Source organism: Neopsephotus bourkii, unplaced genomic scaffold (assembly GCF_033783945.1).
Source record: "Neopsephotus bourkii isolate Nb327-2 ecotype Australia unplaced genomic scaffold, CSIRO-AGI_Nbou_v1 NB_107, whole genome shotgun sequence".
Taxonomy (NCBI): domain Eukaryota; kingdom Metazoa; phylum Chordata; class Aves; order Psittaciformes; family Psittacidae; genus Neopsephotus; species Neopsephotus bourkii.
In genome coordinates this window covers 12,717,764-12,745,701 of record NW_026900624.1, presented here as the reverse complement: position 1 = coordinate 12,745,701, position 27,938 = coordinate 12,717,764, and the positions used below count along the sequence as shown (strand labels likewise).

The window sequence follows — 27,938 nt, the reverse complement described above, 5'->3', positions numbered from 1 at the left end:
AGTCTGAGCTATGGATGGGACAAGAGACAAGACAGAGTAATAAAAGATAAGGCCAGATGCATCTGATGAGAATCAAGACTTAATTTATTTATAATGTTACTTTCTTTTTGCAGTTGAAGAGTTCCCCTCAACAAGAAGATCTTCTGGGAGGAGTGATGGGAGCTGATCCAGCAAGACTCGGACAAGATGTGCTTTTCAGGCATTTCCCTGTTCAGTCCTGGCTGGAGGTGGGAAAAAGAGTGAGATAAGCATCCTGGTGAAGCGGTGTACATCTCTGTGTTCTGGTGGCTATATGACTTCAAGCCCTGTTAAAATCTGGGAAACTGTTTCATCTGAACTGCCCAGTTGCAGACAAATAACAGAATGGGAATGGCTGGGAACATTCAAGATATCCATGCTACAGAGAGGGGAGGCAGGTTTATCCTTAAGATGTATGAACTATTGTAGTACACATTCTCTCTCAGCACCTAGATTTCCCAAAGGAAGGCAAAAAATAACCCAGGGCAGAGCTTGAAAGGTTCCTACCAAACACATGAGTAATGTCAAAATTTCACCAAGATGTTTGAAAGATAATTCCTCAATACCCTTCTATATCTGCAGTGGGGCAAATGTGGCCCTGAAAATGACAGACACACAAAAGGCAGAGTGTGGTGTTCTGCCCCAAGGGAGATTTCAGTCTTACTTGTACAATGTGACACACACACAGAGGAAAAGACAAGTGCCTCTGTGCAAATGAAGGCAGTAACACTGGCATTCCTATTCTCGTGAAACAGGATGAAAGCTGTATCCCATCTCAGAATAGGACATTAGGTGGCAGCATTGTTTTTCATGTCTGTACTGAGGCGTGCGTGGAGACTGCTGTGAGAATACACAGACTGAGGAAACCAAAGATCTGCAAAAACTCTTCCTGCAATAGCCCACGCTGGAACATCTCAGTTGTTCCTGTGCACCTTACCTGTGGCGCAGGGAGCGCTGTACTCCTGTGTGGCAAACTCATCTGGAAAAGAGAAGGGAAGGGCAAGAGGGCTGTCAGAGGGATGGGTACCAGAAGGACCGCTGTCCTAGGCCACACAGCAGGCTGCTGCCACCGCCTGGGAGGGCCGGGAGGATGCTTCCCCTGCCCTGTCCCTCGGGGCAGGACAGCTGTGCCCCTCCGTGCATCCCACTGCCCGCCCTCACTCCCACGGGCACCCCGGCCCCGCACTCACCTGTCTCGTAGTAGTCATAGACCTTCACCTGAGCCGGCTTCAGGCCCTGCACAGGGATGTCCCGCTCCACCATGAAGGAGAAGCTGAGGGTCTCGCTGCTCAGCTGGGGAAGGGAAGGGAAGCAAAGGGAAGTGGTGGAGGCTCAGGGTGTCTCTCACCTGGGTTCCCCAATCCCTGTGCACTGCCCGCAGGCTCCCTCACTGTCCCCTGGGCCCTGTCCGTGTGGGGGCTGTGGGCTGAGGGGCCGGGGGAAATTCTGGGGCCTTTCCCCACAGTAGGGGGAGGCTCTGGCTGGTGGAGAGGTCAGGGACCAGGCTGTGTGGGGGTGGAGGGAGAGCCTGGGGAGGCGGGATAAAAGCACCAGTAAGCCTGAAGGGTCAGCAAAAGTCAATGAGATTCAGTCCTATTGTCAGAGCCACAGTAGTTCTGAGTCCCAGATCTTTTGTCCTGTGTGGCCAAATTTCTCAATGCCTGCATTTCTGACACATCCCCGCCCCAGGCAGGTTCTCACCTTTTCCACATACACTAGGACATGGTTGGTACTGATCTCTGTGCGTTCAATAAGGGGGTGGCCTCCCAGCTGAAGAAAGAAGATCAAGATGTTACTGCATTGAAGGTGGTCTCTGTGCCCTTTGACCAGCCCTATGGATGGCATGTACTATGGATGAAATACTGGGGTTATTCAGGGAACTAAGTAAGCAGCATGGAACAGCCTCCTTGGTCCCCAGGCCTTCCTTTTGCCAGCCTGGCTGAGCAAGTATGGCTTGGCTCCAGCAGGAACTGAGCGTTGGTTCAAGCACAGTGATAGAATGATTCAATACAAATCCATTCCTTCTGCTTGGTAGTCCTAGAGGATCTTATCATCACTTTTACTTTCCAGACCATGCACCTGCTCAGCACCTCAGTGACACAAAACCCTAAGAAGTTAAAATGCTAAGAGGTTGTCAGATCAGCAGAGGCAAAAAGGAAACAGCACTACTTATGAATGTCCTGTGCACAGACACGAATTTAGGGACACTATGATAACAATCACCAGACAACAACAAAAAAGAATCATAAGTCACTAGTCTGTTTTTCCTACATTCCTCACTTTGTCTCCTCTTCTGATGACCTTATGCCAGGTACGAAGACAGCGCTATTAACAGCAAGTGTGCAGATGTCAATGCTGAGATCAAGCTGATTCAAACCCTGAAGCCCTCTAGATTGCTACAGACACTTGCAATGTGTCTTGAAGATAAGAAGCTGAATGTTGTTTCTTTGACAAGCAGGCTCCTACCTTCCTCACTGAGGACTTCACGGGGATGAATCCTGACAGCATCTTCACATCCACAATCACCATGTTGGAACCATTGCGCTCCCCAGTGTAACTGAGGAAGCAAGCAACAAAGGCACAGTGCACCTCAAGCCAAAGCTGGAAGCGTTTCCACCTTTTCCATTGCACTTCGCACCCCACCATGTCCTGCCAACCCAGCCTCTACTTCTCCAGCTGTGCCAGGCTCTCCCAGCCATCTACACATGCTCTCAGTAGCCCAGGCCTAGGCTGTCCCCACAGTACCACCACTGCAGGACATGTCCTTCCCGCCAGGGCTCCCAGACCAGCTCACCAGGCCTCCAGCTCCCACGGCAGCTCAGGAAGGCTCAGAGCGAAACGCACTCACCTGACATTTATGCCGATGTCAAAGACCTTGTGAGCCTTGGAGTCTGCACATGTCTCCGGGAATGTGTACACATGAAGCGTGAAGGGTGCATCCTCCTGTGAGGGCTGCACATTGTACCTCAGGCTTGTCTAGGGGAGAGCCAAGAGCTCTGTGTGAGCCTGTGTGCATGCTCAACACATGAGAGAGACCATCCCCTCCCCATGCAGTCTCCTCACTTCTGCCCTTCTCACAGCTCCTCCACACCGAGGATCCTTCCCTCCTACTCTTTCTCCCCTACAGACCTCTGCTCTTCTCCTCTTGCCTCTCCCAGAGCCTTCCCTTCCATCTCTCCTCTCCTCCAGTCCCTTCTGCTCTCCGCCTGGCTCCTGCCTGGCCAGCGCTGCCCTCCCAGGGTGCCACGGGCCCCCATCACCCTCACCTGCACGTAGACGCATCCTTCGCCAGACACCTCCGTGCTGTACTCCCCAGGCACCCGGGGCAGGGGCACGCGCTGCAGCAGCAGCCGGTTGCTGGGATCCACTTGGAAATCTTGCTGGAAGTCCCCTCCAGATCGCAGGGTCACTTTGGAAGCTGCTCCGCTCTTGGCATAGGTGACAGCTCCGTACAGGGACAAGGCTTGGAGAGCCACCACCGTATCCTGAAAGAGATGGGTCCCAGCGCTCAGGCAGATGCCATTGGCCTGTCCACAGCCTGTCCTCCCACAGCCTGCCCTTTGCTGCTGGGGGGCACCCTCCCCCCCATTCTTCACTTCCTCCACTCTTCAGCAGAAAACACAGAGGAAAAGAGCAGCTTTCACATGTTTCTGTTCTCTTCCTTTGCCCTCTGCACAGCAGCTGTGTATTGCCTGAGCAACCTGGCACACAGCTCTGCAGAGCCTTCACTCACTCGCCACAGGGTGAAGCAGCAACTTCACATGCACGTACCAATTGCAGTGGGAGCCCTCTCCAATGGGAGAGAAACACATCCCTTGTGTCCCTAACCTTCTGCCCCGATGTGTCAAGAAAACCAGGTCACTAATCAAGGCATCAGTCATTCCCAGAGGCATTACCTGCCTCTCAGCCTCTTGGCAAATTGGCAACCATGATGGATGTGCAGGGAGATACTGCAGGGCTACAGCTGCTCCCTGCCCTGGCAAACGCTGGTGTTCTCCCACCTGGGTTTCTTTCACTTCCCACCTTCTGCCACTGAGGTGCGAGCTGGCAGGAAGGAAGCAGCTCACCTGGGTGGAGGAGAAGCCCCCACTGGGGTTCTGCTGAGCGCTGATCCACTTTGCAATGAGAGCTGCGAATGACAGCTCCTCCTGGGAAGGTGCCGGCTGCGTGGTGAGGTGAGCAAGGAGCACGTAGGACGTCATCTCCACTTCAGCAGAGGGAGCCCGGGGCTGATAGTGTGGGAGAGCAACCTCTGGCTCTTTCCCAGGCCGCTGCCAGTGAACAGACCCATCTTCACAGGAGGCACGGAGCATGGAGACAAGACAACAAGCAATTAGTAGTAGTTACTGCAAGGGAGTTCTTGATCTGCTGCCCGTCCAGTTGGGAGGACAGAGCATCTGCCATTTAGGATGAAGTGGGGAGGGTGAGACAGCTCCTCGCTTGCTGCAACTAGGCTGAGACTGCTGAGGCTCAGTCCCCAGACTGGGTACCTCTTTGTCCTAGACTCCAAGTTCACACAGACTTGGGCACCTGGAACCAGGGATGATGTAATGCCAGTGAAAGAGATTTCGCACCAGGAAGTACTCACCCTTTTTCACGGCTTCCCTTTCAAGTGAGGCGAGCAATGCCTTCCTCTTTTCCTCCTTCCCTGCGAGGGCGAAGGCGTATGCCATCAGTGCCTTGGTATACACATGGTTTTCTTTCTCACCTGCTGCCATTTCCAGGCAGAACAGGGCATTACGTACCACAGAGTGCTGCGGAGAGATAGCCAGTGATTAGGTGGCTTGGGACAAATGAGGTTTTTGCCTTACTAACAGTGCAGCATTCCAGTGAGCTTTGAGGACGGGGCTACCAGAATGATGTTTAGGAACATTTATGGTACACGCATTTCAGAAATACCCAAATGGTCAGCATATAATTCTTGTATCACAGAGGTTAACAACTAAGTCCTTTTTCCAATATGGAGCAAATTCTGGTGCAAATTAGAGTGCGGCCACTTACAGTTACAGGCAGAGGAATCTCCAGCAATGCAATAGTGATGTATGCTGTCAGTGAGACCTCATTGTCCACTCCACCCTGCAGGGAAACACAGAGTTAGATGCTGACCCCACCTAGCTTCTCATCTTCTATCTTCTCTCCCAATCCAGCAGCAGTACTTCATTTTGCATTTTAGACCTTTAGCTTGCCTCCTCTGCAGTGCAGCTAATATGAAGGTATCAAAAACCACTTTAAAAGTGCAGATTAGCCTTCGTTTTCCTTCTATTGTGACAATCATACAGAATGGCATTTGGCTTCCTGTCCTTGCCATTGACATGGGAATTTCCCATCTGCCTGTATGTTCAAAAAGCTCAAACAGACCCATCTGATTTTTGGTCAAGTTCTAGCCTTACAAAAAAAAAAAAAACCCCAACCAAGCAGACGTGTTACCTTCATAGCATTGTTCAGGAGTGTGCCAGAACTGTGGAAACAGCCATTCTCCTTCTGTTTGTATGACAGCCAGACCAAAGCATCCTGGATGTGCTTCTCATCTATGAAGATATGAGGCCGGGCCTGGGCAAAGGACTTGAGGACAAAGGCTGTGAGCCTGAAAGGCAGAAAGAGCATTGAAAGGGCTTGAGCTGGCCTATTGTGTGTCTCAGGTGACAGGCCTCACATGCATATCATATGTCTGGAGAAAGAAAGAATGCCTGGGGAAATTTGAGCCAGTTAGTCAGAGAACATATATATTGTATCTTCACCTCTAAAAGTATCTGTCAAAAAAACCTGCTTCCCACCTTGATTTCTTGTTCCTCACTTATATCTTAAAAACTTGTGATCCCTTTGTGTTGAAGGACAGTGGTTGTTCATCTGTATCTAAAAAAATATCTCTTTGGAAAAAGTAGGCAATTACATGACAGTTAGCTAAACATCTGCATAACAGTAATACTCAAAATGACAAGGAAGAGTAATTAAGTCCCTGCTAGCTCATGGTCTGGTCTCTAGTGCAGGACTCTTCTCCTGGAAATCCATGCCTCATGGGTTTCCCAGAACTCCACCGTAAAATAAAACAAAACCATGTTAAAAGAGTTTTTGCTAGAGTTGTTACAAGCAGTTATGGAGCAGAAGCAGGCAGGTGGTGAGCAGCCGACATGCGATCACGAGCCAAGTACCATTTCAGAAAATAAAAGCAAACAAAAGGTGATGAAGTCTTGCATTCTTACCCTTACCTAAAATTGAAAATGCATGGCAACAATATGCTGGAGTAACTCAAAACTTTGCAGTCAGACACATTGGCAACACACATGCTTCTCAAGGCTGTCTTTGCTTAGGAACACAAAAGCTTTTGAAAAAAAATACAGCACTGCTCTTGGCTTATCATCTTTTTCACTTATATGTAAATACCTTTCCCAGCAGCCTTCTCAGCAGATGCTGTTCTAGAAGAGCTGCCACTGCAACTCTTCAGCCTTCCTCAGTTGGGATGTGAAATCCCTGCTCCCTTCCTCCCCAATTTATCTCCATTTCCCTTCTTGTCTGTCATCGTGCTCAGAGCTGCTGGTGGGAGGATGTGCTTTAGATACATAACTGGATGGTGCAGCCTATTTCATCAAGCAGGAGGCAGCACAGGTACCACACCAGATCTGGAAAGTCTGTTGATCTACAACAGCATTTCCAATTTACTGTCACGCAGCATTTATTATGAATGTATAGGTGAAAAAGAGAAGCATACAGGGAAGGTATAGGCAACATTGACATCTCACCAGGTGTTCCCTGGTTGGCCATAACGTGGTCCGAAGGTACTGTAAGAGCCATCTGGGTGCTTGTAGTTCAGCTGCCTCTGATAACCTGCAATGGTGGGTTAAAGCAAGAATCAGATGCCAGAGGAAGTCTGCTGAGGGATGAGAAAACAGAAAAACAGGTGTATCAGCAAAGGCAAAGAGGATAGATCAGTCCCATGCTAGGCAATAAGTACTGGTACATCCCCACCTCCGTGCACTCCTTCAGGAGGAAGGTAGGACATATTAATAACAACTGACCAGTAACTGTAGCAGCTCACCTGACAACTCTGCACTCCATTGCAACCCAATTAGGGAGCAGAGCAAAGTGTGAGAAGTGATCAGGTACTCTAATGCTTAAGCAAAAGAAAATAATAAAGGGAAAAGCAGCAGAAGGCCTTCTTGGGCATACAGCAAAGACCATCTGTGTATGAAAGAAGCTCTCTTTCCACATCTGGCCATCATTTGACAGAACCACCCCAGGCAGGATCTGGAAAAAAGCCAATGCAGAAATAAAACACACTGGGTGCGCTCACCGCTCACTAGGTATCCTATGGCCTTGGATTTGACCTCCTCACTCAGCTGCCCTGTCTTGTTCAGATAGTCCAGGACATAGATGTTGGGTGCAAACAGGACCATGTTCTGCTCCCCACAGCCGAACGGCATCTGGAGGAGCTGGTGCAGGTTTTGCATGGCAGTGCCCATGATGTCACCTGGAGAGCAGGAGATTCCAGAGGGATATTGACAACACTCAGGGCTGGCTATCATAATCAGAGGGAGCTATGGAACAAGAGAAGCAGGAGATTCAGAGAGGAACAAAAGAAAATCTGGACTGATAAAGATCATGGAAGAAAACACAGAACAGCAGAGAAAAAGAGGATAATGAGAGAAAAGTTAGGGTACTGGCAGAGAACCCTGAACAAAAGGACATGCAGAAAGGGGAAAGAAAAAGCACAACTGGAAGTGATGAAAGACAGGAGTGAGGTGTGTTGGAGAGCAGGAGTAAAAGCAGTGAGGTAGGAGGCCAAAACAGAAGGGCAGGAACACCATGTGGTTCTTCTGTCAGGCTGATCACTCACCCAGCACTGAGAAATATGCTCTTTCTGAGTCTTGTACCACATTTGAGGGTAACAAAAGGAAAAAATCCTCTTTCACAGGCACTCCTGAAAGAGAAACAAGACCCAAATAGCTTCAATGCAGTCCCAAGAAACTGAAGGGAAGGGAGCCTCAATGAAACAAGAACACTTCGTATTAGAAATTATTTGACTTCAGTCGCTTCATTTTTCCCTGGCTCTAAGGCAATCTCTGTAACAAATCACCCCCAGCCATCGTTAGGCACTATAGATTTTGTCCTCACAGCTTTTGCCTGGGCACACTAGAAAATAGAAAATGGCACTTCTAATCCAGTGCCTGCACATAAGAGAATAGGGATGCAAACTTTCATGCTAAACTTTCATGAATCCTAGCTCATTCCCTGGTGCTTAGGTGGGATGGTCCATTCTCTAAGGCTTTCTTCTGTCTTATTTCTCAGGCTTCCAACTGATGGGACATGTTTTGATTACCCAAAAATATCGGCCTATCTGCAATATGGTAGAGGCAGCACTATCTTCCTCCTCCAGGCATATCCCACCCATCAAATCACACAGGAATAAACAGAGAGGGTGGGGAGAGTGGGTTTTACCTTTTACACAGAGCACAGAGTTATGGGCCATTTCCTTCTCAACTCCTTCAGGCTTGGATGAGATGAAGGAAAACAAGAGAAGTTAGTGAGACAGGAAATACAGACAAACAGAGGAATCCTTAACAAGGACAAAGGGATATGTGAGAAGTGAGTGAACTGTAGAAGGAGGGGCAGTCACAAACACTCTCTGAAATACAAAGCTCTGAAATAATAATTTAAGCAAGCAAAAGTAATATGATCCTAATAGACTGGTGTTATACATGGAGTAAGGACAGGAAAAGGAGAGAAGAACACTGCAGGACTGTCACATTGGTGACCTGCAACTACTGTACACAGTGAAAGACACTTAACATCCTTGTAACAAAAGGACTGCAGCATTACAACAAGTGCTGTTGTTAGCAAAAGCACACAGTAGCTCTAGAGGGCTGTCCTGAAAAGATGTCTGCAGTGCTATTTATCATAAAGCTGCAGATGCTTTAGGAAAAATAAACATGTCAGTTAATAGTAGAAAGGGAAGACGATAATATCTGGTGAGAAATATACTGATACCATACCAAATGGTATGCAAACATTAGGGGGTTTTATGATACAGAGAAAAGCTAAGAACAGAATCTACCTGCCAGATGAACACATCCAGTATAATAAATTAGCGTTTTCCTATACGCAGTACTCCCACATAATAGTTCCTCCTGTACCACATAGCATCAGTGACTCTTATTGCCACAGGAAACAGAGAAGTCATAACATTTTAACACATTTTCAATGAGTTTTATAAAATCTGGAGTTTTGAGAGGAATTCTCTATAGTCATTGAATTCGCATAGGTGCTTGTGGATTCCCCACCTTCATCCTAGTGACAGACCGTGGTATCTGTATAACACTGTGGAACTATATAACACTGCTTAAGAGGCAGTTTGCTTGGCCACTCCAGTATCAGAGAGGCAGCATGTGCTGACTGGCAAACCAGTTGGGGGTGTCTCAAGAGGAGGAGAAAGGCTGTAAATAGGGTGTATTGAAACAGGTGACAGGTTGTGAAGGATGAATTGGAGTACGAGTCCTGCTACAATAGGGGATAGGGAAAGTTCCACGTACTGTAAAACACATTGCACAGGATTATTAAGCTGAAGTTTTCATTCAGCCCTGCCAAACTATAAAGATGATGCATCATATTGCATAGAATTATAGAATCATAGCCGAGCCCAGATTAGATGGGACCTTGAAAGATCATCTGGTCCAACTTTTCACAGGAAAGGGAGCCTAGATGAGATTATCTAGCATCCTGTTCAATTCCATTTCAACATATCCTACAGCCTGTGGGAAAACTCAGTCCTCCCTTCCTATAGCCCACATACCTCCACCAGCAGCTGTCTGATGACCGTGTCCTTCCTCCCTTTCTCAGGAGTCTCCACGATGGTGTTCCCACAGGGCTGCTTGTTCTGCAGGGCCTCAGTGCTCACTGAGAACTCCACCTGCCCTGGAGGAGACAGGGGTTAGCCAGCCCTGCTGGGCAGTGCCAGGCAATAGAAGTCACTGCTGCTTCCCGGAGTTTCAACTTGCAGGCTCATTGACCATACCTGGGCTCTGGTTCTTTCCTATAACAACATAGCTGCCTATATCAGAAGCCACCCAGGAGCACATGAGCTGCATGGCCATTGAAAGGTGACTGTATTTTGGTGACTCTTTTCCAGAACCTAGTACACCACAATGGTGGGATTCACCAGCCCCAAAGCTGTTCAGCGCATTGCTACCCCACATGCACACCACAGCTCCTTCCACAGGACATAACAACAATAGTGAAAACAAAGCATGAAGACCCCATGGGGAATCATCTAATCTCTGGGAGAAATGGAGCTGGCAGAGCATTCCTGGGGGCCAGCAATATTTCTGGCTTCCAAAGATGGTCTGCATGGGCTGTAAGGTTTGACTGTACTGCATGCAGTGCCAGACACAGCCTTGGACTCTAAGAGTCCAACAGCCTCTGCCTCCCACATAACACCAGACAAGACAGAGACTTCGTTGCAGTGCTTCCCAGAAAACTATGTTGCTCTTACACCTGATGCTGAATGGGGAGAGCAGCACAGAGAAACTCTTCCTGCAGTTTTCAGCTTACTGAGACCTTTACCTAGAGATTTAGGAGTCACCAGCCAAGCCACGGTTTTCCTCCCATTCTCACAGAGACAATAAGATTCTTCCTCCTTTTCCACTGGAGTAGCCAGGAAATGAGTAGACTGAGCCAGAGTCACACTGACCTGCCGGAGAGACACAATGAGGGAACAATGATCATGGGAGACAGGGAGCTCGGAAACCATAGCACTAGCTATTTTGCAGTAGCAAAGGAGCAAAGAGCTGGAGTTGTGGGTTCTGCGTTTGGAGTGTATAGGAAGAATAACATAATAATTTTAGGGGTCTAGGGCTATTCAGAGATAAGAGGTGTACAAGAAGGTACACAAGTACAGAGAAGGATTTAAACCTTCCTTACCCTGATGCAGGTGGTCAGGTAGTTGAAAACGGTGGCTTTCAGCGTGAAGGACTCACCACGCACTACAGAGTAGGGCATGGTGAGCTCTACAAAGAAGGGCTGGAAGGCTCTGAGGGTCACTGTTGGGGACAGGCCAAAGCCCATCTGTGCTGAAGTGCAGAATGCATTGGCTTTCCACTCAGTGATGGTGTCAGGGATGGGCACACCTAGACCAGCATTTCCCTCAGAGCTGGTGAAAGACAGACAGCAAGGAAAAGGGGATTATTTTGATGGCATTTTGGTGACTATCTGTACCCCTTTTCGCCTACTGAACAGTACTGCCTGTGTGAATGTTTGGGCTATCCCACCTTCTTCCAGACCCACAACTACTTGAACAAAACTAATCATGGTTGAAGGTAACTTCATCTCAGAGGATTGCCAAGTGAGCTCTGCAAACAAGGAAGGACTTTTAGGGATTGAAAAGGCTTGGTAAATATGTGAGAATTCATGATTTCACCTTAAAAAACCAGTTTTATTAAAAAGGAACTAACCCAACGTGCTCACCTTATAGGTACTAAAATCCAAATCCAGGTTTCTGGGAAATACTTTCGGACCGTTTCCGTCAGCAGTTCAGGAGTGGCTGATGTGGGATAAAGCCTACCTGCCAGAGAGCCTGAATCTAGTAAGATGGAAAAGAAATCAACTACTGATAATTCCAAACAAGGGAGATCTACATTATCATCATGGTTTGGTTTGAGAAAGTGGCAATCTATGTGGCAATCAGGAGCTGTGCTGGCAGCAGATGTTTGCTGTGGCTGTAATGAGCACTGGTAACAACAGCAGTGAAGTTTCAGGGTCAGAGCCTATTAGCAGGAGGAGCTAGCCTTCCATTATTTCCTGCTGGTCTCCAGTGAACCTCAAAATTTGAGGGGTAGTAATTCATTAGGTTACAACAAGGATGTTAGAGCAAAGAGTTATTTAAGGCCAGGCTGGACAGAGCCTTGGGTGACATGGTCTAGTGTGAGGCATCCCTGCCCATGGCAGGGGGGTTGGAACTAGATGATCTTAAGGTCCTTTCTAAATCTGACCATCCAATGATTCTATGATTCTACGACCATCTGTGCAAGCAGCCTTTTCCCTTTTAGGTGCCATCTTAATGTGACATCCTTCTTCATCCTACCAGGCCAGCTAGCAATGGAACATCCCTTTGTTGCAGGTTTTTTGTAGGATCACTGTGACTCAGAAAACACCTCCCTGCCAAATCTATGGCCTACTCAAGAACTAGGCTGAAGATGCTCAAACTAAAAACATGCACCTGGAATCTGAGAGTAGCAAAAATAGACTTTCTGACTAAATGAAGATTTCACATGCAAAAAATTATTCCCAGAAAATATTCTAAATTTGGGGTGAAATCTGGTAAAAAAAAAAAGCCCAACTTCTGCTCTGCCGGTCTTTGAAAGCTACCTGGTTCTTCTGAATTCAAATGTGGAGTTACCAAAGTTTGTCTGTAACTCTTCACAACCCAGCAAAATAGGTAATCCCCACACTCACACAGAAACTGAAATTTAGTACTGCTTCCAAGGATTCAGTTCATAACCCCAGTTCTTGTTTCAGGATTCATTCCAAAATACAGATAGGATCTTATTCAATATAGGTGCAATAACAAAACCCAATTCCTTTACCGCTTGTCCTCATTGCATGCATAGGTGCTCCAGACATGAGTGAAGGTGCACCAAAGGCGACTCCTGCAGGCACGTAGCTCTCAGTGCTGCAATACCGAGGTTTCCTCACCCTGGTATTTGTGAAAACTTTTAAACCCATTCCCTATGGGAGAGAAACCCAACATGGTTTTTTGTTACAGATTCCTGTTTAGGTCTACACAGCAGACCTGTCACTAGTATTTTACTGCCTCAAAAGGAGAAGCTGATACTGTCTGTGGATTGGACCTTCAGACGGGTGCCTGGGTGGCTCAGAGAGACCAAAGGATACATCCTTTCTGTTTCTAGGGCACTGATTCTAGCCCAATTCCAGCCTAGGGATCAGGATGAGCCAGGGAGTAGACACAGTTTTCTCTCTGTAAGGAAATGTCTGTGGCTACAATGAAGCTCAAGGACATACTGATTTATTTGGGGTAACGCTAATGGCACAGAATTATTTACCTCCCATTAGAACCTCATTTCAAGTCAGCCTCGAAGCTTTCCCTGTATGAACAAAACTTGGAGACTGATCCCTTTTCCACCAAGGGGGAGCAAGACTGGCAAGACATGTGAAGCTTATGACTATCACTGAACTTGACTCTGGATAAAAATTAGTGACAGATCATTCAGATTCAGAAACCCTTCCCTTATTACATTATATTACATTATATCACATCACATCATGCCACAGATGGCTTAAGCATTCTTAGTCCTTCTCTCACTCCACTCTCTAACCATGCAAGAGACTATACCTTTAGGATGCTGTAAGTGTCTTCACTCATCTCCTCTACTGGAGAATAAGTGATCCCATCCAGAACTATCTTCTTCACGGGGACACAGTCCTCCAGGGGCTCCTCCAAGAGCACATCTGAACCATGGTGATAGTCATGCAATTCTGTCACTGGTAGCAAGCTATACACCTAGGCAGAAACAGCCAAGGTATCTGTCATTTTCAGTATTCACTGTCACAAAATACAACTGAGGTAGTTAGATGCAAGCACCATAACAGTCACATCATCTGCACATACATCCACATTGCCATGGTCCAACTTTGTGGTAAGGAACAATGGGAATTTGGGAGTCAGAAAAGAAATCCAGATTTGGAAATACTGCCACTTTTGTTATGAACAGCATGTTACTCTGGTTATCATGGCTCAAATATATAAAAAAATTACACTAGCCAGCCCATCTGTATCACTTTGTCCCTGCTCAGGGATTGTCATTTGATGCTTGGCATGAGAGGAATAAACTCCCTTGACACTTTCAGACACTGCTCTAAGAAAACTAACCCATGGCTAGAAAGAGTAACCGAAAAATTATCATCAGACACACAACAGTGTTTGTCTCTGCCCCAAAGGAGCAGTCACCTTGAAAGAGCTTCCTAATTGCCATCCCTACAGTCACACAAAACCCTTAAGAAACAGCTGTTGCCCAGTTCTCAACTTTCTGTCTTCTGCAGAGGAAGATGAGAAACAGAATAGGGCAGCTTTCCTGAGTCAGCACTAACAGGAAGGACTGTTCACTGTTTCCACTCCAGCACTGGGTTAATCTGACCAGGCTCCAACTTAATTCACAGACTAACCACTTACAGAGCTGGCTGACAGTTCAGCTTCTGGCTTCATCAGGAGAACGCTCTTGTCCACAGCACGGACAGCGCAGAGGGAGTTCGGGGAGGCTCTGAACAGCAAGTGAGCATAAGAGGAAGGCAGGCCTTCAGAAGGAGAGAAGCTTAAGTCCACCTGTAGCCAGAGGAAAACTACGTTAGAGATGCCCTGCTCCTGCAGGACTTTTCCCTCCAGTTGAGGCATCAGTTCCAACCCTACAAAGTGCACATCTGCACACACACACACCTCTCTCCCTTTGTGCTACTGCAGAGCTAAGCTTCCTTCCTGCAGTGCCAGAGGAATCAGCACTAACAGTTCTTGGCAACTTCAAGTATCACAATTGCACATCAAACTTTTACAGCAGTTTTGCGGTTTATAGCCACTGTGAATGTGATGAGATAATCCCATGTTCTGTACTGCACCCAGATCTTGTATGTGGAGAGAAAGCAGGCTTGCAAAGACCTTTCTTAGCAGATGCTTTGGTAACATGAGATACAGTGATGGCCTGGAGCAATATCGCAATATCTATTGCCTGCTAATGATTCTGAGGAACTGGCCTGTTGGCTGAGGCCTGTTAAGACTTGTGTGCCTTCCCCAGAACCTAACTCACATCTCTAACAACTCACTGCTAACCTCTGCCCTGGAAGCTGTTGCTAGAAGAAGTTGTCATCACTATCTCACATGACTTTGTAATTAGATGGCTGATTTGCATAAATCTTCCCTCTCCTTAGCAGTACAAACCCTCCTCTAACACGCATCCTCAGAATAAACAGGCTGACTAACAAAGCAGCATCAGCTGCCAGTCTTCCCCATGTCCTAACCAGTCCACAGCATGCTTTCTGCTGATACCCCCCCCACCTCTGCCAGGGTGGACTCATCATTTTGAGAATAGAAACCCAATATTCCTCAGGAAATGGCAGTATAAGGGCTGTAGCAATCTTGCCACTAGGAAAAATGTCTGGCACAGAGCTAGAACATGATGCAGTCTGATGGTCACTCCCTCAAGAAGTGGACACATACCTTATTCCTGAAACACTTTTCTATGCTGAACTTTGCTGAATCAGCAATCAACTCCCTGCTGGGGGAAGTAGTGTAGACAAACATTTGAGCCACTGGAGCAATATCAGCTTGGACAGGCAGCTGTAGCAAGAAGACCCCATTGGCTGGCAAAAAAAACAAAAGCAAAAAGTTAAAGTACAGGAAACCTGCTTCTTCAGCAGCCGAAAGTCTAGGTTTGACTTCATGCCAAATTTTATCCTAGATGAAACTCCAGGCCTCCAAGTGGGATGAACTGGTGCTCACAGAAATGTGGAAGTCTCACTGACTGAAAAGGCCCATTTCAATTCCTGTTTTCCAGTGCATAAGTATGCTGAATTTTGATTCAGCTCCTAAATACAGACCATCGGCCTGTGTCTCCTGAGAGTAGCAGAGCCCCAGAAATGCAGTGTCAGAAGAAAGACAGCTGACACAGGGAATTAGAGAAAATCTGTGCAAAACCTAAATAAAGGCAGAGAAAAGAAAGCTCAAACTCTTCCTATATTTTAGGGGACATGGAGATGTGAATCCCTGCATTTATATGAAAGCAGCCTGTATGCTTGGCACAGTTGTCCTCCCAGGAAACTGACAATTTGGCAAGGGATAGGAACTCACCATTTTCCTGGTCCAAATCCAGAACGTGGGTGCCTGCTTGCTGAATGATTCCTTTGGCCATCACCTGAATGGAAGGAAAAACCCTGTTGTGACTGAGGTTATGCATAAGCCAAACCCTAAAGAAGGGAAATCTGAGAGGAGAGCAGCTGAGCTGTGTGAGACCTCACACCCTGCTCAGATGCTCTCTGCCTCCCTGTAGCACTATCCCAGTGCTCACCCAGGCAGCACTGGGACATCCTTACTCTTCTGCTCCTAACCCAGATCGTACTTTCTGTGGGAGAAGAACATTTGAAGCATGATAGGAAAGTATTACAAGCCTGTTGCCACAAACCACGATTTTCATTTCCAGTTCCCCTACAACTACCAGTGGCAACCTCACTGTACGGCAGGTACAAGCTTACCAGATAGTAGAAGACGATTTTCTTCTGCTCCCCTATGGCCTCTGGAGTAAGGACATAGTGCACCCGGACCTCTGCAGAAGAGCCACAGCTTAATGTCTTGGACTTGGGCTCAATTTTGAGGTAGCTATTACTAGGAGAGTAAAAGCGCTTTAGTTGGAGATAGCCATCTTCATAATATGGAACAACCCAGGAATGGTCATAGCAGTAGGGGTGTATTTTATGAGTTGCCTGAAAAAGGAGAAAACACACACAGATACTCAAAAATGGGTGTCAAAATCCATGGCCTCATATTAAAGGTTTGGTATAGTCCATATTTAAGCAAAAAGGCAGTCTACAGGAAAAAAACCAACAAACAAACAAAAAACCATGAGTTTGGAAGATGCAAGATAGGGTGGTGGTATCCTTAGCAAATTATTGGGAATGATCTCACTCCCAGGAGGCTGGAGATTGTCTCAAACAAGCTGAATCATACCAGTTGTTTGCATCACCTCAAGGGCTCTTTGCCATAATACCTTGTCCTCTCTAATATCATGTTGGTTTAAAGAGAAAAGAATCTGACTTTCATTTTTCTTCTCATTATTGGTGCTGGAGAAGGGTTAGTGCTGTTCAGTTCAGAGATTATCAGTGACAAGATCAAGCTAAGGATGCTACAGAAAAGGAGTAAAAGTCCTCACCTAAGAATTCAAAACCAAAATTGAACTGAAGTTTAGGAGCTGAGAGAGTCCAGGTTTTCCTAAAATTTAAAGCTTTTTCTTAAAAATTAGAGCAAGAGGAAGATAATTCCCGTATAGGAGGGTTCTACTTCAGCATTTAATGTGCCTTATGTGCCTTTAATTCCTATCTTTCTCACTATACTTGGGAATTCTTGCCTTTTCTTTACCCTGCAAAATTTTGAAAACTTCAAGCACCTGGTGGTAACTTCTGGATATTTTTTAATGTTTCTAACCTATGACAAGAGAACTGTAGGGAGAAAACTAATTCCAGACAATCTGCCCTATTCCAGGGTGAGATATTACAAAATGTGCATTTTACACACATACGGCATTTACCACTAAAAAAAAGGATACTCAGCAGCACTTCTTTTTCTCAGATGAACAAACTAATTCTACACCAGGGAGAGAATTTCTGTGAATAGTTCATACTCTTTTCCTCTTTATGGAAGGAAAAAAAAAAAAAAAAAAAAAAAAAAAGGGGGGGGGAAAAAAAAAAAGAAAAAGAAAAATGAGGACCGCTTAGAAACTCTGAATGTTAAATTAAACCCTGAGAGATGTAGATTGCCTTAGCTGACCATAAAGGATATTGAGGTGAAATACTTGGGAAATCATTTAATTGAAAAGACAGCAAAGCACTCCACTGTGCGAGTTAGACACACCCTTGAAACAGATTTGTCTAGGTAGGGCTGGCGATCCCTTGGAGCAGAATAGATTATTATGATCTTATGACATTACTTCTAATCCTATATTGCTATTGCCAAGCAGAAGTCAAATACAAGCTAAGCACAAGTTGGCATGGTTTGTTGTACAGCTGTTTTCACTACACTGATGTCATGGATGGCACAAACAGGAACAAGAAGCTAAGTGCTTTTGCACTGAAGTAGAAACTTCAGAGGCCCTCCGCTTCCTTCCTTCACCACCTCCTGTGCCCGCAGGACTTACCCTAATTCCAACAGAATCTGAGATTAACTTGGAAGTGTTCACAGTAAACTGCACCCTGCCCTCTTCATCTGTTGTGTAGTTGCTTTCCCCAACTCCTTGTAAAGAAATCCTCACAAGTTCATTGGCAATTGGAGCACCAGATCCATCCACTAGTTTCACCTGGAAGAGCAAAAACAGTACAGTATAGAAGGAGAGGAATGCCTCTCACCTGAGCAGCCTGATAGACCACCAAGCTAAGGATGTTGGGCTCATGCCAGACAAGGAAGCCTCCACCGTGCTTTACATGTGCATCACCCATTTCTTTCAGAGAGAGCTGCACACTTACTGAATCTTACTTCTTTAGCCCTTTCTTGACTCCACCTCCGGGTCAGAGGAGTGGATGTAGAGACTGACATGCACTCACCCTTAGGTGTCCTATTAAACAGGTGACTGGAAAAGCAGACTTTTACTTGACTGGAAAGTGGAAGCATGAGGACAGAGGGGTAAGCACAATAAGGTCTGTGCTCTCAGCTGCTACTCCCCACTTTGAAAGCCTGCAGAGGAGAGGAGGCCCACAGGGCATAGCAGCACTGAGGTCCAGCATCTTTGCAGAGCGGGCATGTGTATCTATCCAGGAGGTTCAGTAGCATGATTGTTTGGCACTCGCGACATTCCATTCTCATGGTTTCCTTACCTGTCCAAAGAAGGGGATTCCAGGTTTGTAGTGGGTGTCTGAATCCTCAAAGATAATTTTGGTAATGGTGGTTGTGATCTCAGAAAAACTCGTTCCAGTCAACTCCACTCCTGCAGGAAAAAAACAAACAAACAAAACAAAAAAACCCACCAAAAACAACATGTAAGAATTAATTTGCCTCTGCCTGACCAGAATTACTGGCCCAGGCTCCTTTGCTGGACCAGCAATTATACTGATGTTCCTGACCTCTAGGTAGGAAAACGTCAGGATTCCAGAAAAGCAAGAGTCTGCTTTTCTCCCTCACTCCAAATTGGCAGTCCCCTCTGCTGGTATCTTGTGGGCTTACCACACAGCTCTTTGATTTAGATGATTCATACCTGTCTCCTCCTCTTTAATCTTAGCCTCCACATGGAGCTTATTCTCATATCCATTTCTCTTGAGCTGGAATAACTTGGTCTTTACCACTTCAGAAATGCAGCCATAGTTGTCTGTCTTCTGAAGAAAAACAAGCAAGACCATTATAGTCTCATTTATATAATGTTCATCCAACTTAATGAATCCGCCACTGTGTTGCTATGAAATGGAAGTGGAGCCAAATAACCTCAGAGGTCATCCCCTCTGTTGTTTTTATCAAAACTGGAAAAGCGCATAAATAACGTGGCAAGGAGCATTTTAAAGTACTTTCAAAAACATCAGATCAAAGAATTTGCAGCCTCAAAGAGTTTTGTGTATGTGTCTGAAGTTTGAAATTTCAAGCACTTGATAAAGAAGCATAAGGAATTACTCATGTGTCTACCAGACGGGAAATATTTGCAAGGCATCAGGCACACTGGAATATAGCTGCTACTGAAAACACACAAGCTGTGTGAGTGATACATAAACCAAAGCCTGTGCACATGTAGAAAGAAGATGACAGCTAGTAAAATGTTTCCAAAGCTTGCCACCTCCCTTTCAACATTTTCATGCACAGGGCAGGTCTCCACAGAAAAAAGAGGGCATGTCTGGAAGAGAGGTTAGCACCGGAGCATTCGTATTTTCTTTTAACATAGATAACAACAGCAGTGGCAGAGACAACTGTGGGAACTATACAGTAACAGACACCAAAGATCACAAGAATGTCTTCTGCTTGCTTTCATGTCCTGACCTATTTCCACAATTCCTGTTACCCCAGCTTCTGTCAATTAAACTCATACTGTTCCACCTGGCCATGCTCTCAACATTCAGGTTTGCTCTTGTAGACCTGTCAGTCTGAAGAATGAAGAAAGTGATTTTTTTTTCTGTTTGTATTAACCACTGCTGCTAAAGCCATACTTCTTTCCTTCCTTAAAACTGCATCACCTTTCCCCTGATTTCTGCTTCTTTTCTGCTTCTAACACCAATTCTGATCCCACAGAGTCTCTACTGTAAGACAACCCCAACTCTGTTCTCATCACTCACGCTTTTTCTATCCCACTTCTCCCTTATACTCTACACTTCATATGACCTTTTTTTTTCCTTCCATCTCTCCTTTCTCTATAAGGTTCTTGCCTTTACACACATCTTTCTTACTATACTGACCTTACTGCTATTTTTACCTTCACATTTCATCTTCCACCCAATCTTCTCTCCTTCTTCAAGCTTCCTTAAAATACACGGATTCCCTCCCCTTTTCACACTATGATTATACATACTAGAGCAACCCTGTACATGGCTACAAGGCATGCTAAATAGCCAGTGTGACCAGCAGGTGGAAGGAAGTGATCCTGTCCCTCTACTCTGCCCTCATGAGACCCCACTTGGCATACTGCATGCAGTTCTGCTGTCCTCAACATAAGAAGGACATGGAGCTGATGAAGCAAGTCCTAAGGAGAACCAAGAGGGTGATCAGGGGACGGGAGCACCTCCCATATAAAGACAGGCTGAGAAAATGGGGGCTGTTCAGCCTGGAGAAGAGAAACTGCATGGAGACCTCATAGCAATTTTCCAGTATCTGAAGGGGGCCTACAAGGATGCTGAAAAGGGACTCTTCATTAGGGACTGTAGCTACAGGACAAGGGATGATGGATTCAAACTTAAGCAGGGGAAGTTAGGTTACATACAAGGAAGAAGTTCTTTACTCTAAGGGTGGTGAGGCACTGGCACAGGTTGCTCAGAGAAGTGGTAAATGCTCCATCCCTGGCAGTGTTCAAGGCCAGGTTGTGTAGAGCCTTGGGTTACACAGTCTAGTGTGAAGCATCCCTGCCTATGGCAGGGGGGTTGGAACTAGATGATCTTAAGGTCCTTTTCAACCCAAACCATCATATGATTTTATGAAATAAACCATACTTTCTCCTATCTCTCTACCCAACAGAGTAATCACGACTCACCTTTTCAGAGAACTCATCACACACTGCTTTAGCCTCTTCACCATAGCAGGTGATGGCTGGGTGTTTAAACTTCCGGCAGACGCGGAAGCTCACAAGGCCAGGAACAGGCTTCCCAAACGTGTATCTACCAGCAAAGAGGATTGAAAGAAAACCAGAGCCATTAGGAATGTAAAAGGGAGGGAGAAAAATTACTAGCTCACCCCCAGTGTAGCCAGAACTCTTCCCTAGAGCTGTCTCCAGGATACAGTAGGCTCATCACAGGAAATAAAAAACAGAAAGAGATTTGGTAACATTTTAGGACCAAGCTTGCCTACAGAGGCAGGTGCACTGCTTACATCCACGGGAATAACACATAAGTCTTCAGAATTCATTTACCTTAATGCTGATTTAGTTGAGAGAACCCCTCATCTTGGAGAACACGTTGCAAGTACCTACCCCACTATAGCTGGTGTGAAATCCTCTATGACTAAAAAAATACGTTAGAAAACCCTCCCAAACAACTAGAAGAACAATATGTTTCTACATGCTACATACTAAGTGCCCCAAGCAATACTTGTTGCCTTTTGTCAAACGGTGGATGTAGCCTGTTTGGTCCCAGGACCCCAAAATGAATAGCAATATGGTGAAGTACCATATTGCAGTCTCCCAACTGGACTTTCAGCAGCAGCTGAATTAAAAACTGAAACCAAGAAGGCCTTGAAAGAATGACACTTACAGACCACAAACTGTCACCTTCAGCTTCTCATCAAGAATGGTGATCACCTTGGGCATTTTCACTGTTACTTCGAATTTTGGCAACACTGCAGCAGAACCAAAGGAAAACAGTCTATGTACTGTGGAGTACTATATGAATGAGACATGAGGGCTGCTCAAAGGTAGTCTTGAAAATGACCTGAAACCCTTTTGCATCTAAATTGTCAGATTTTAGAGGTTTCTGTCACCTGCAATCCCACTGAAGTCAGTGAAAACCACAGGCACTGAACCAACCACTGTGCCAGGTAAGAAGACAGAATTATTGCACCAGCTATTAAAATACAGCAGCTTCTTAGATAACACATGGATTATCAGTCCCACAGCAGTTGGATAAAATAAAATAAGAGAATTAAGTCAATAAAGGTCTCCCACAAACATATAGAGCTGGGACTGCAGCCTGGTCTTTGAATTTCCTAGCATGTAGACCTTATTAATCTGCAAAACAGGAAGACCCCATAGCTTCCCCAGTGACTTAGCAGAGGGTGAAATCACATCTGAGCCCAACTGCAGGAGGGGAAGTAGACAGTGACTGTTTTGGGAGAATGAGGAGGCATTCAGGGCACAGAACAGCCTTGCAATTGAAAGAGGTCAAAGGACTTCCAGATTCATCTTCCAGGACTCATGTCAGCTGCATGAGCCAGATCATGTCAGATCACATCACAAGGAGATCTGCAGCCTGCTTGCTGGGGTGGGAAGCTATGTTGGTTGCAACTATCTGCAGGTGTGTATTAAGACAACATTTTTTAGCCAAGCAGAAGAACTGCACATGGGTGAGAGCACCAGAGAGAGGTTAAGGCACTCAGGCATCATTCGATCTACAGGCTTAGCTTATGGGGAGGAAAAGGCAAGTCTGAATTTACAGACAGCCCCAGCCCACACCAAAAGGTCAGGACTCCGGGCCTTAGGTAGCAGAAACCCAGACTTATAGCATGACACTTGACAGGGGTGTAACCAACTAGAGATAAGGCTGTAGCCCTAAATCACCTCTGCAAGGAGGTGAGGCTTGTGGCTCACAGCACATTGCTCCTCCTGATGGGAGCTCTGTTGAGGTGAGCAGTCAGAAGAGATGCACTTCATAGCTTGGGGCTTAATGAGGAGTGGATAAAAGTCGCTCAAGCCCTTCAGTCTTCATGCCTCAGAAAGGGATGATGCTTGAGAGGGGGAGGACACAGAGACATTTTTCCAGCCATGCTGGACATCCTGGTCAGATCTGCCACCCTGTTCAATCAAGCTCTCATGCCCCATGGGACTAGCTGATAGGAACTTGAAACTGAAATGACAGTTACCATACTCTTCCACAGAGAAAGGATGCCGAACTGTCTTCCCAGAGGCCTTCTGTACCACCACTCTGTAGGTCCCTTGAATAGGTTCAGAGGTGAGGCTGAAGAACAGCTCGATTAATCCCATGTTTAACTGTGCCTTCGTCCACTGGTATAGACGGTTTTGCTTTGGGTCCTAGAGAGAATGTGATCACAAGGAGAATGTGAGAACACTGGAAGTCTGCAACCAGAAGGTTCTTACCAACCCTAACCAGTCTATGATTCTATGATTCAAAGCTGTGAGAGGAGGCATAGCCCCAGTGTTTTAGGAGGCTGCATGGCAGAAGAGGGGGGCACTAGCAAAGTTGTGTGGTGAGTTCAGGACTGAACAATAGAAGGAGCTGTAAGCTGAGCCCAGAGTACGTTTGCCATCATAAGAGTTAAAGCTGTGTGCATTCAAATTAATGAAATGGACCTACTTAATACATAAACCAGACAAGAATCATCTTGAAGCAATTGGTCAAGCAATTTTGGCCTGGCTGAGTGCAATAGATGTGAATGTGAATTGAATGTTTGTACATACCTCAATATACACCAACGGAAACTAGAAAAAGAAGAAAGGAAACAGTATGTTTAGACAGAGTGCAAGCAACACAGTCAAATGACCAGGGCTACAACCATGTTTCAAGGAACAAGCTGATCACCCAATGGGATAAGGAAAAATGTTCCTGGTATGGAGAAACATATGATTTTGAGGTACATCAAGAGTGGGGACAATCCCTTGTCTCCGTCAGAAAAGTAAGCTGACATTACTGACTCTGGATGCTCTGCAATACTAATAAGAGAAGGTGTGCACTCTAGTAATGGCAGCCTTGCTCACTGCTGACGTGTTTACACCAGCACCATTCATCAGCGGTTTGTCAGACCTTTCCAAGAATGCAGAGTGCAGCTTTACACAGAAATTTGAAGAACAGACCCTGTTAAGATCTGAGGTAACCCAGGAATTACACAATTATCTCAGTGTACTGAGAGCTCTCCCGAGAAGACTCTTCTTTCCTCCCTTGCCTTGCATAGATGACTTAAGGCCAAATAACTAGAGAAAAGGAAGTATTATCCTTACCATCTCATTCAAGGGACGGAAGTCTTTATCCAGAGAAACAATTCTGAACAGGACTGATGGAGAAAGGCAGACAGTGAGGTTCCACAGTGCAGTCACCAACCAAAAAGCATCAGTTGCAAAAACAAATGGTACAATAAAGAACAGAGCTGTTCTCTTCTGAAGAAATTCCATTTGTTAGAAAGCTAAGACATACTAGAAAGCTACTAATGTAAAAAACTACATTAATAAGAGGTTGTTAAGAGCAAGTCCAAGGCAGTGTGAACATCTTACTGATCATGGACTATAACCTCATTAATTTGGACCAAAGTTAAATTTAAGTTGCCTTTGTCTACTTAGCAAAGACACATTTTTACACTGGAATTCACATAGGTCTTCTAATTTTGTTACAACTAGACTGACTTTTTAGGAAGGATGAAAGCAAGCAAATTATTTCAGCACTTGGCTGCAAGTTTGTGTTGGCTCTGGATGGACAGATAACTTAGTGCCTCTTTTAGGACATTCATTTCCGTCCAGGAAAAAATTAGGAAATCAGTGGCCCAGAAGAAATAAATGGCTTATATAGTTCTCCTCACTAAGCATTAAAAATAAAAGCCTTAGCCAAGAGGTTGCCATTCTGACCCCCACTGAAAGCAGTGGACATTTGGCCAGCACAATCCAGCAGTTTTAATGCAATTTTTTGTTTCAAATGCAAACATCCAGCCCTTCCCTGGTACCTGTCTGTCCAGGCTTGTAGACGGGTTTGTCTGTCTGGATGAAGACCAAGCTCTCATAATTCTTGACCAACACCGATTTGCGGCTCCTGAACTGCAGTGTTGCGCCCTTCACCGTTACAGTGAGAAACACGACTGATGACCAGCTATTTGATTTTGGAAGCTGGAGAGAAAGAAGGCAACTATGTTACAAACCACCTTCAAAGACTGAAACTGGCCTTCATGAGAGATCTAATATAGTCCGGATGGACACAGCAGAGAGGTGAGGGGAACTATAATCATCAGGAACAAGGGACTGATCTTTACTTGTCCCATATCCTTACTCATTCCTACTTCTGTGAAGTGATTGTGCAAGGATTGTGCAGCAGAACTCCCAGATCTGCTGCCCAATATTAAGAAATTCTTATTGCCCTAACCAAAACCCTTCTACCCTTTTCCTTTTGGAGTTTACAGAGGCAACAGAATAATTCCCAGTCTCTTTCAGATAATGCCCCTAGTACTTGCAGAACATTTCATTTTTCAAACCAGACATGCCAGATCTCTCTGCATCTCTCTTCAACTGACAAAATTCAGTCTTCAGCCTATATCTGACACAGGTGCCAAGTTCAGTATCCTGCAGACCAGTTCTTCAGCCTTCAGGCTAAAGACGTAATCTATGCTCTGAGCCAGATGACCAACTTTCCTAGTTGTCCTAGTTGTTATAGTCCCTAGGGCTATCAGTTATATTAAGCTATGAATATCCTGCTTCCCTCTCTTTTTTAGACACAGGCAATCACAGCAATATGTTCTTACATTAATTCAGTATACATATCCACAAGGGAAAAAAAAGAAATCTGAGGTCCAAAAGCTTTACCCCAATTTGAAGTTACTCAAGTGATAATCTGCAACTGTTGAAGGATGATGTGGAGAGCCATTTGAAGAAGCTGTTCACCACTTCTTTCTCCTGGCCTCTTATTCTCCTGTTCTACAGAAGGGCTGGCTTTTCAGGATTTGGCATTTCCCAATCAGGGAGCATGTTAAAGAGATCTCAGCAGTGAGAGGGTGTTGAGAATGGACATAAGCATGGACAAGAGGGAAGCAAATACTTACACAGTGTTACTCTGGTCTTTGCCCTTACAGTTTACCTTTGGCATAAGAGACCAGCCAACAAGGATGAGATACTCACAGAGAAAGGGATGCAGGTGAATACATCCTTCTCTGACACCACGTCATCAATCAAGCTCCTGTTTTCCCCTTGATACTCAAGTGTGGCACTCAGCGTCACAGACTCATTCAGATGGGTCAGCTGAACACAGACTTTCTCAGGAGATTCAGTGTGGATCAGAAAGGGCAGTAACACTGTATACTGCCTAGGAACAGAGGAGAAGGACAGGTCAGAAGAACCAGGAACAGGCAAAAAGAGATGTACAGAAAGAACAAATAAACCAATCTGATTACTACAGCCTTCAATGTACAGGGAGTAAGGTGCATTTTCTAGGAGTGTAACAAAATTTCCAGCATGTCTGTAAAGAAGGGAAAAGCAGAAGGCCAGTGTCAAAAGTAAAATATCACAGGAAATCCTCAATGCAAATGTCTGGAAGGGATGAGTTTTTCCAGGTTCTGGCACAACAGCAGCATTTCAACCTGGGACCCTGAATAATGCCAGTGTGGAAAAGTCAACTGCCACCTTTGCTAGACACCATTAGGATCCAGGAGCCAAATGACTTGCAGTACCCAGTGAAGAAATGCCATTGAGTACACACTGCAAACTGCAGATTTACTCTCATTCCTCTCAGAGACCCAGAACTGCCAGAGTGGTGCCAGACCTTAAGCAAAACAACTGGAGCATATTTCAGGTTTCCAGGGAAGGAAGCCTGTCTGTATCAGCCCAAGCAGCGGAACCCTGCTCAGTCCTATACAGCCTCCCTCTCAGCGAAGGAACTTGATGGTAGTATCCCAGTGCCCAGAACTGCATCTAGGAATCAAACCTGATTCACCTAATGGCAACAGTGCTCCCTTTTGGGTGGGCAAGGACTGGCTTCTGATGGCCTCTGGGCAGCAAGTAGCTGGGAGAAGAGCTCAAACTCTCAGCAGTAAGGTAGGGCATTCCTTTTAGTGGTAAGGGAGGCTCTGACATCTTTATATCCATCATATGTTTATCCTGCATTTGATGAAGGCACTGCAGCACAGCCTTGTTGTGCTGGGATGAAAAGACATTGCCAAAAACCCAGAGAAGAACGTTTCTGGGAAATCAGGATCCCTTCGTGCACTGCTCCTGCCACACGTACATGCATGCACACAACACACTCCCTTCACATGCAAGCAGGGAGAAAGGGGTGAAGAAGGGATGCAGCACAATATACCCTCACAGACTTTAACAGTCACAGTATTACAGTGCCACATAACCACGGGTGAGAAGGGAATTTTCATTCCATTGGCTGAGCTGAAAAATGTGAATAAAAAAATAAAGCCATTTCTGGTCAGGCCAGATCTGTTATTACTGATCAAAAAATCACTCCCATCTCCTGGGCATTCAAACTGGGAGTAGGGGAGTTCAACTCAAAATGCAACCTTTCAACGCTTTTTCAAACAAGTCTGTCTCTGAGAACGTGCAATCAGTTATAAAAAGTTGCCTTTCAAAAGAACCGATTTTGTTCAGAAAATTTTGTTGGAATCCTGTCAATACATTGGCTCACTGCAGCTGCCAAAGCTGTTCCATAGACCTTTTCCTCTTTATTTTTTCCGTTTTCTTTTCTAAAGTTTTACTGATATCTCAATTTCACAGACTGCTTTGGGTCCCCCTGAAGCAGTAGAGTTGCTGTTTGCAGAAGACACTTTACTGGTGTCTTTATTCCTGGGTGAAGGAAATTAAGACGGTAAGAGACAAAGCAACAGACAGAACAATACAACCCGGGCCTCCTGCCTGCCCAGAGACCCCCCCTGCACATGTGTAGCTTACGGCTCTGCAGCAGGCAAGGCGTCTCCAGGAAGGAAGAAGAGGAGAAGGAGGAAGACACTTGGTTTGATGAGCAGCCCGTCTCTCCCCATGGTGCAGAGCAGGTTGTGGTGAGTCAAGCAGACACCCAGCTTGGTCCAGTGCTGCCTGTACTCCCTCTCTGCTCTCCAAGTCAACCCCTTTATACTCTCCTCTGCAAACAGCCCAGGGGCTGGAGGAGATAAGGGC

The 27,938-nt window shown here is 45.7% G+C and overlaps 1 protein-coding gene across 2 annotated transcripts; it reads right to left on the bottom strand.

Moving 5' to 3' along the window:
- Positions 1 to 66: 66 nt before the first annotated feature.
- On the bottom strand, positions 67 to 27,938 carry LOC133216424 (alpha-2-macroglobulin-like). 2 transcript variants are annotated; one of them, XM_061361122.1, is made up of 36 exons: positions 27,714 to 27,938; positions 25,941 to 26,124; positions 24,779 to 24,938; positions 24,066 to 24,118; positions 23,529 to 23,549; positions 22,973 to 23,141; positions 21,649 to 21,733; positions 20,934 to 21,057; positions 18,966 to 19,080; positions 18,589 to 18,698; positions 17,916 to 18,074; positions 16,261 to 16,488; positions 15,860 to 15,923; positions 15,230 to 15,372; positions 14,195 to 14,344; positions 13,358 to 13,525; positions 12,591 to 12,732; positions 11,473 to 11,587; positions 10,930 to 11,158; positions 10,573 to 10,699; positions 9,803 to 9,924; positions 8,452 to 8,503; positions 7,850 to 7,933; positions 7,307 to 7,483; positions 6,756 to 6,840; positions 5,446 to 5,602; positions 5,020 to 5,094; positions 4,607 to 4,772; positions 4,086 to 4,309; positions 3,285 to 3,503; positions 2,867 to 2,994; positions 2,485 to 2,575; positions 1,720 to 1,788; positions 1,209 to 1,311; positions 956 to 997; positions 67 to 221 (listed from the first exon to the last, which is right to left on the bottom strand). In XM_061361122.1, the coding sequence occupies exons 1-36, from the start codon at positions 27,800 to 27,802 to the stop codon at positions 196 to 198; spliced, it is 4,455 nt and encodes a 1,484-aa protein (XP_061217106.1). In that variant the 5' UTR covers positions 27,803 to 27,938; the 3' UTR covers positions 67 to 195. The 2 variants fall into 2 exon arrangements, with proteins under 2 accessions (XP_061217106.1, XP_061217100.1); XM_061361116.1 differs by having other exon boundaries at positions 18,966 to 19,083; positions 27,714 to 27,937.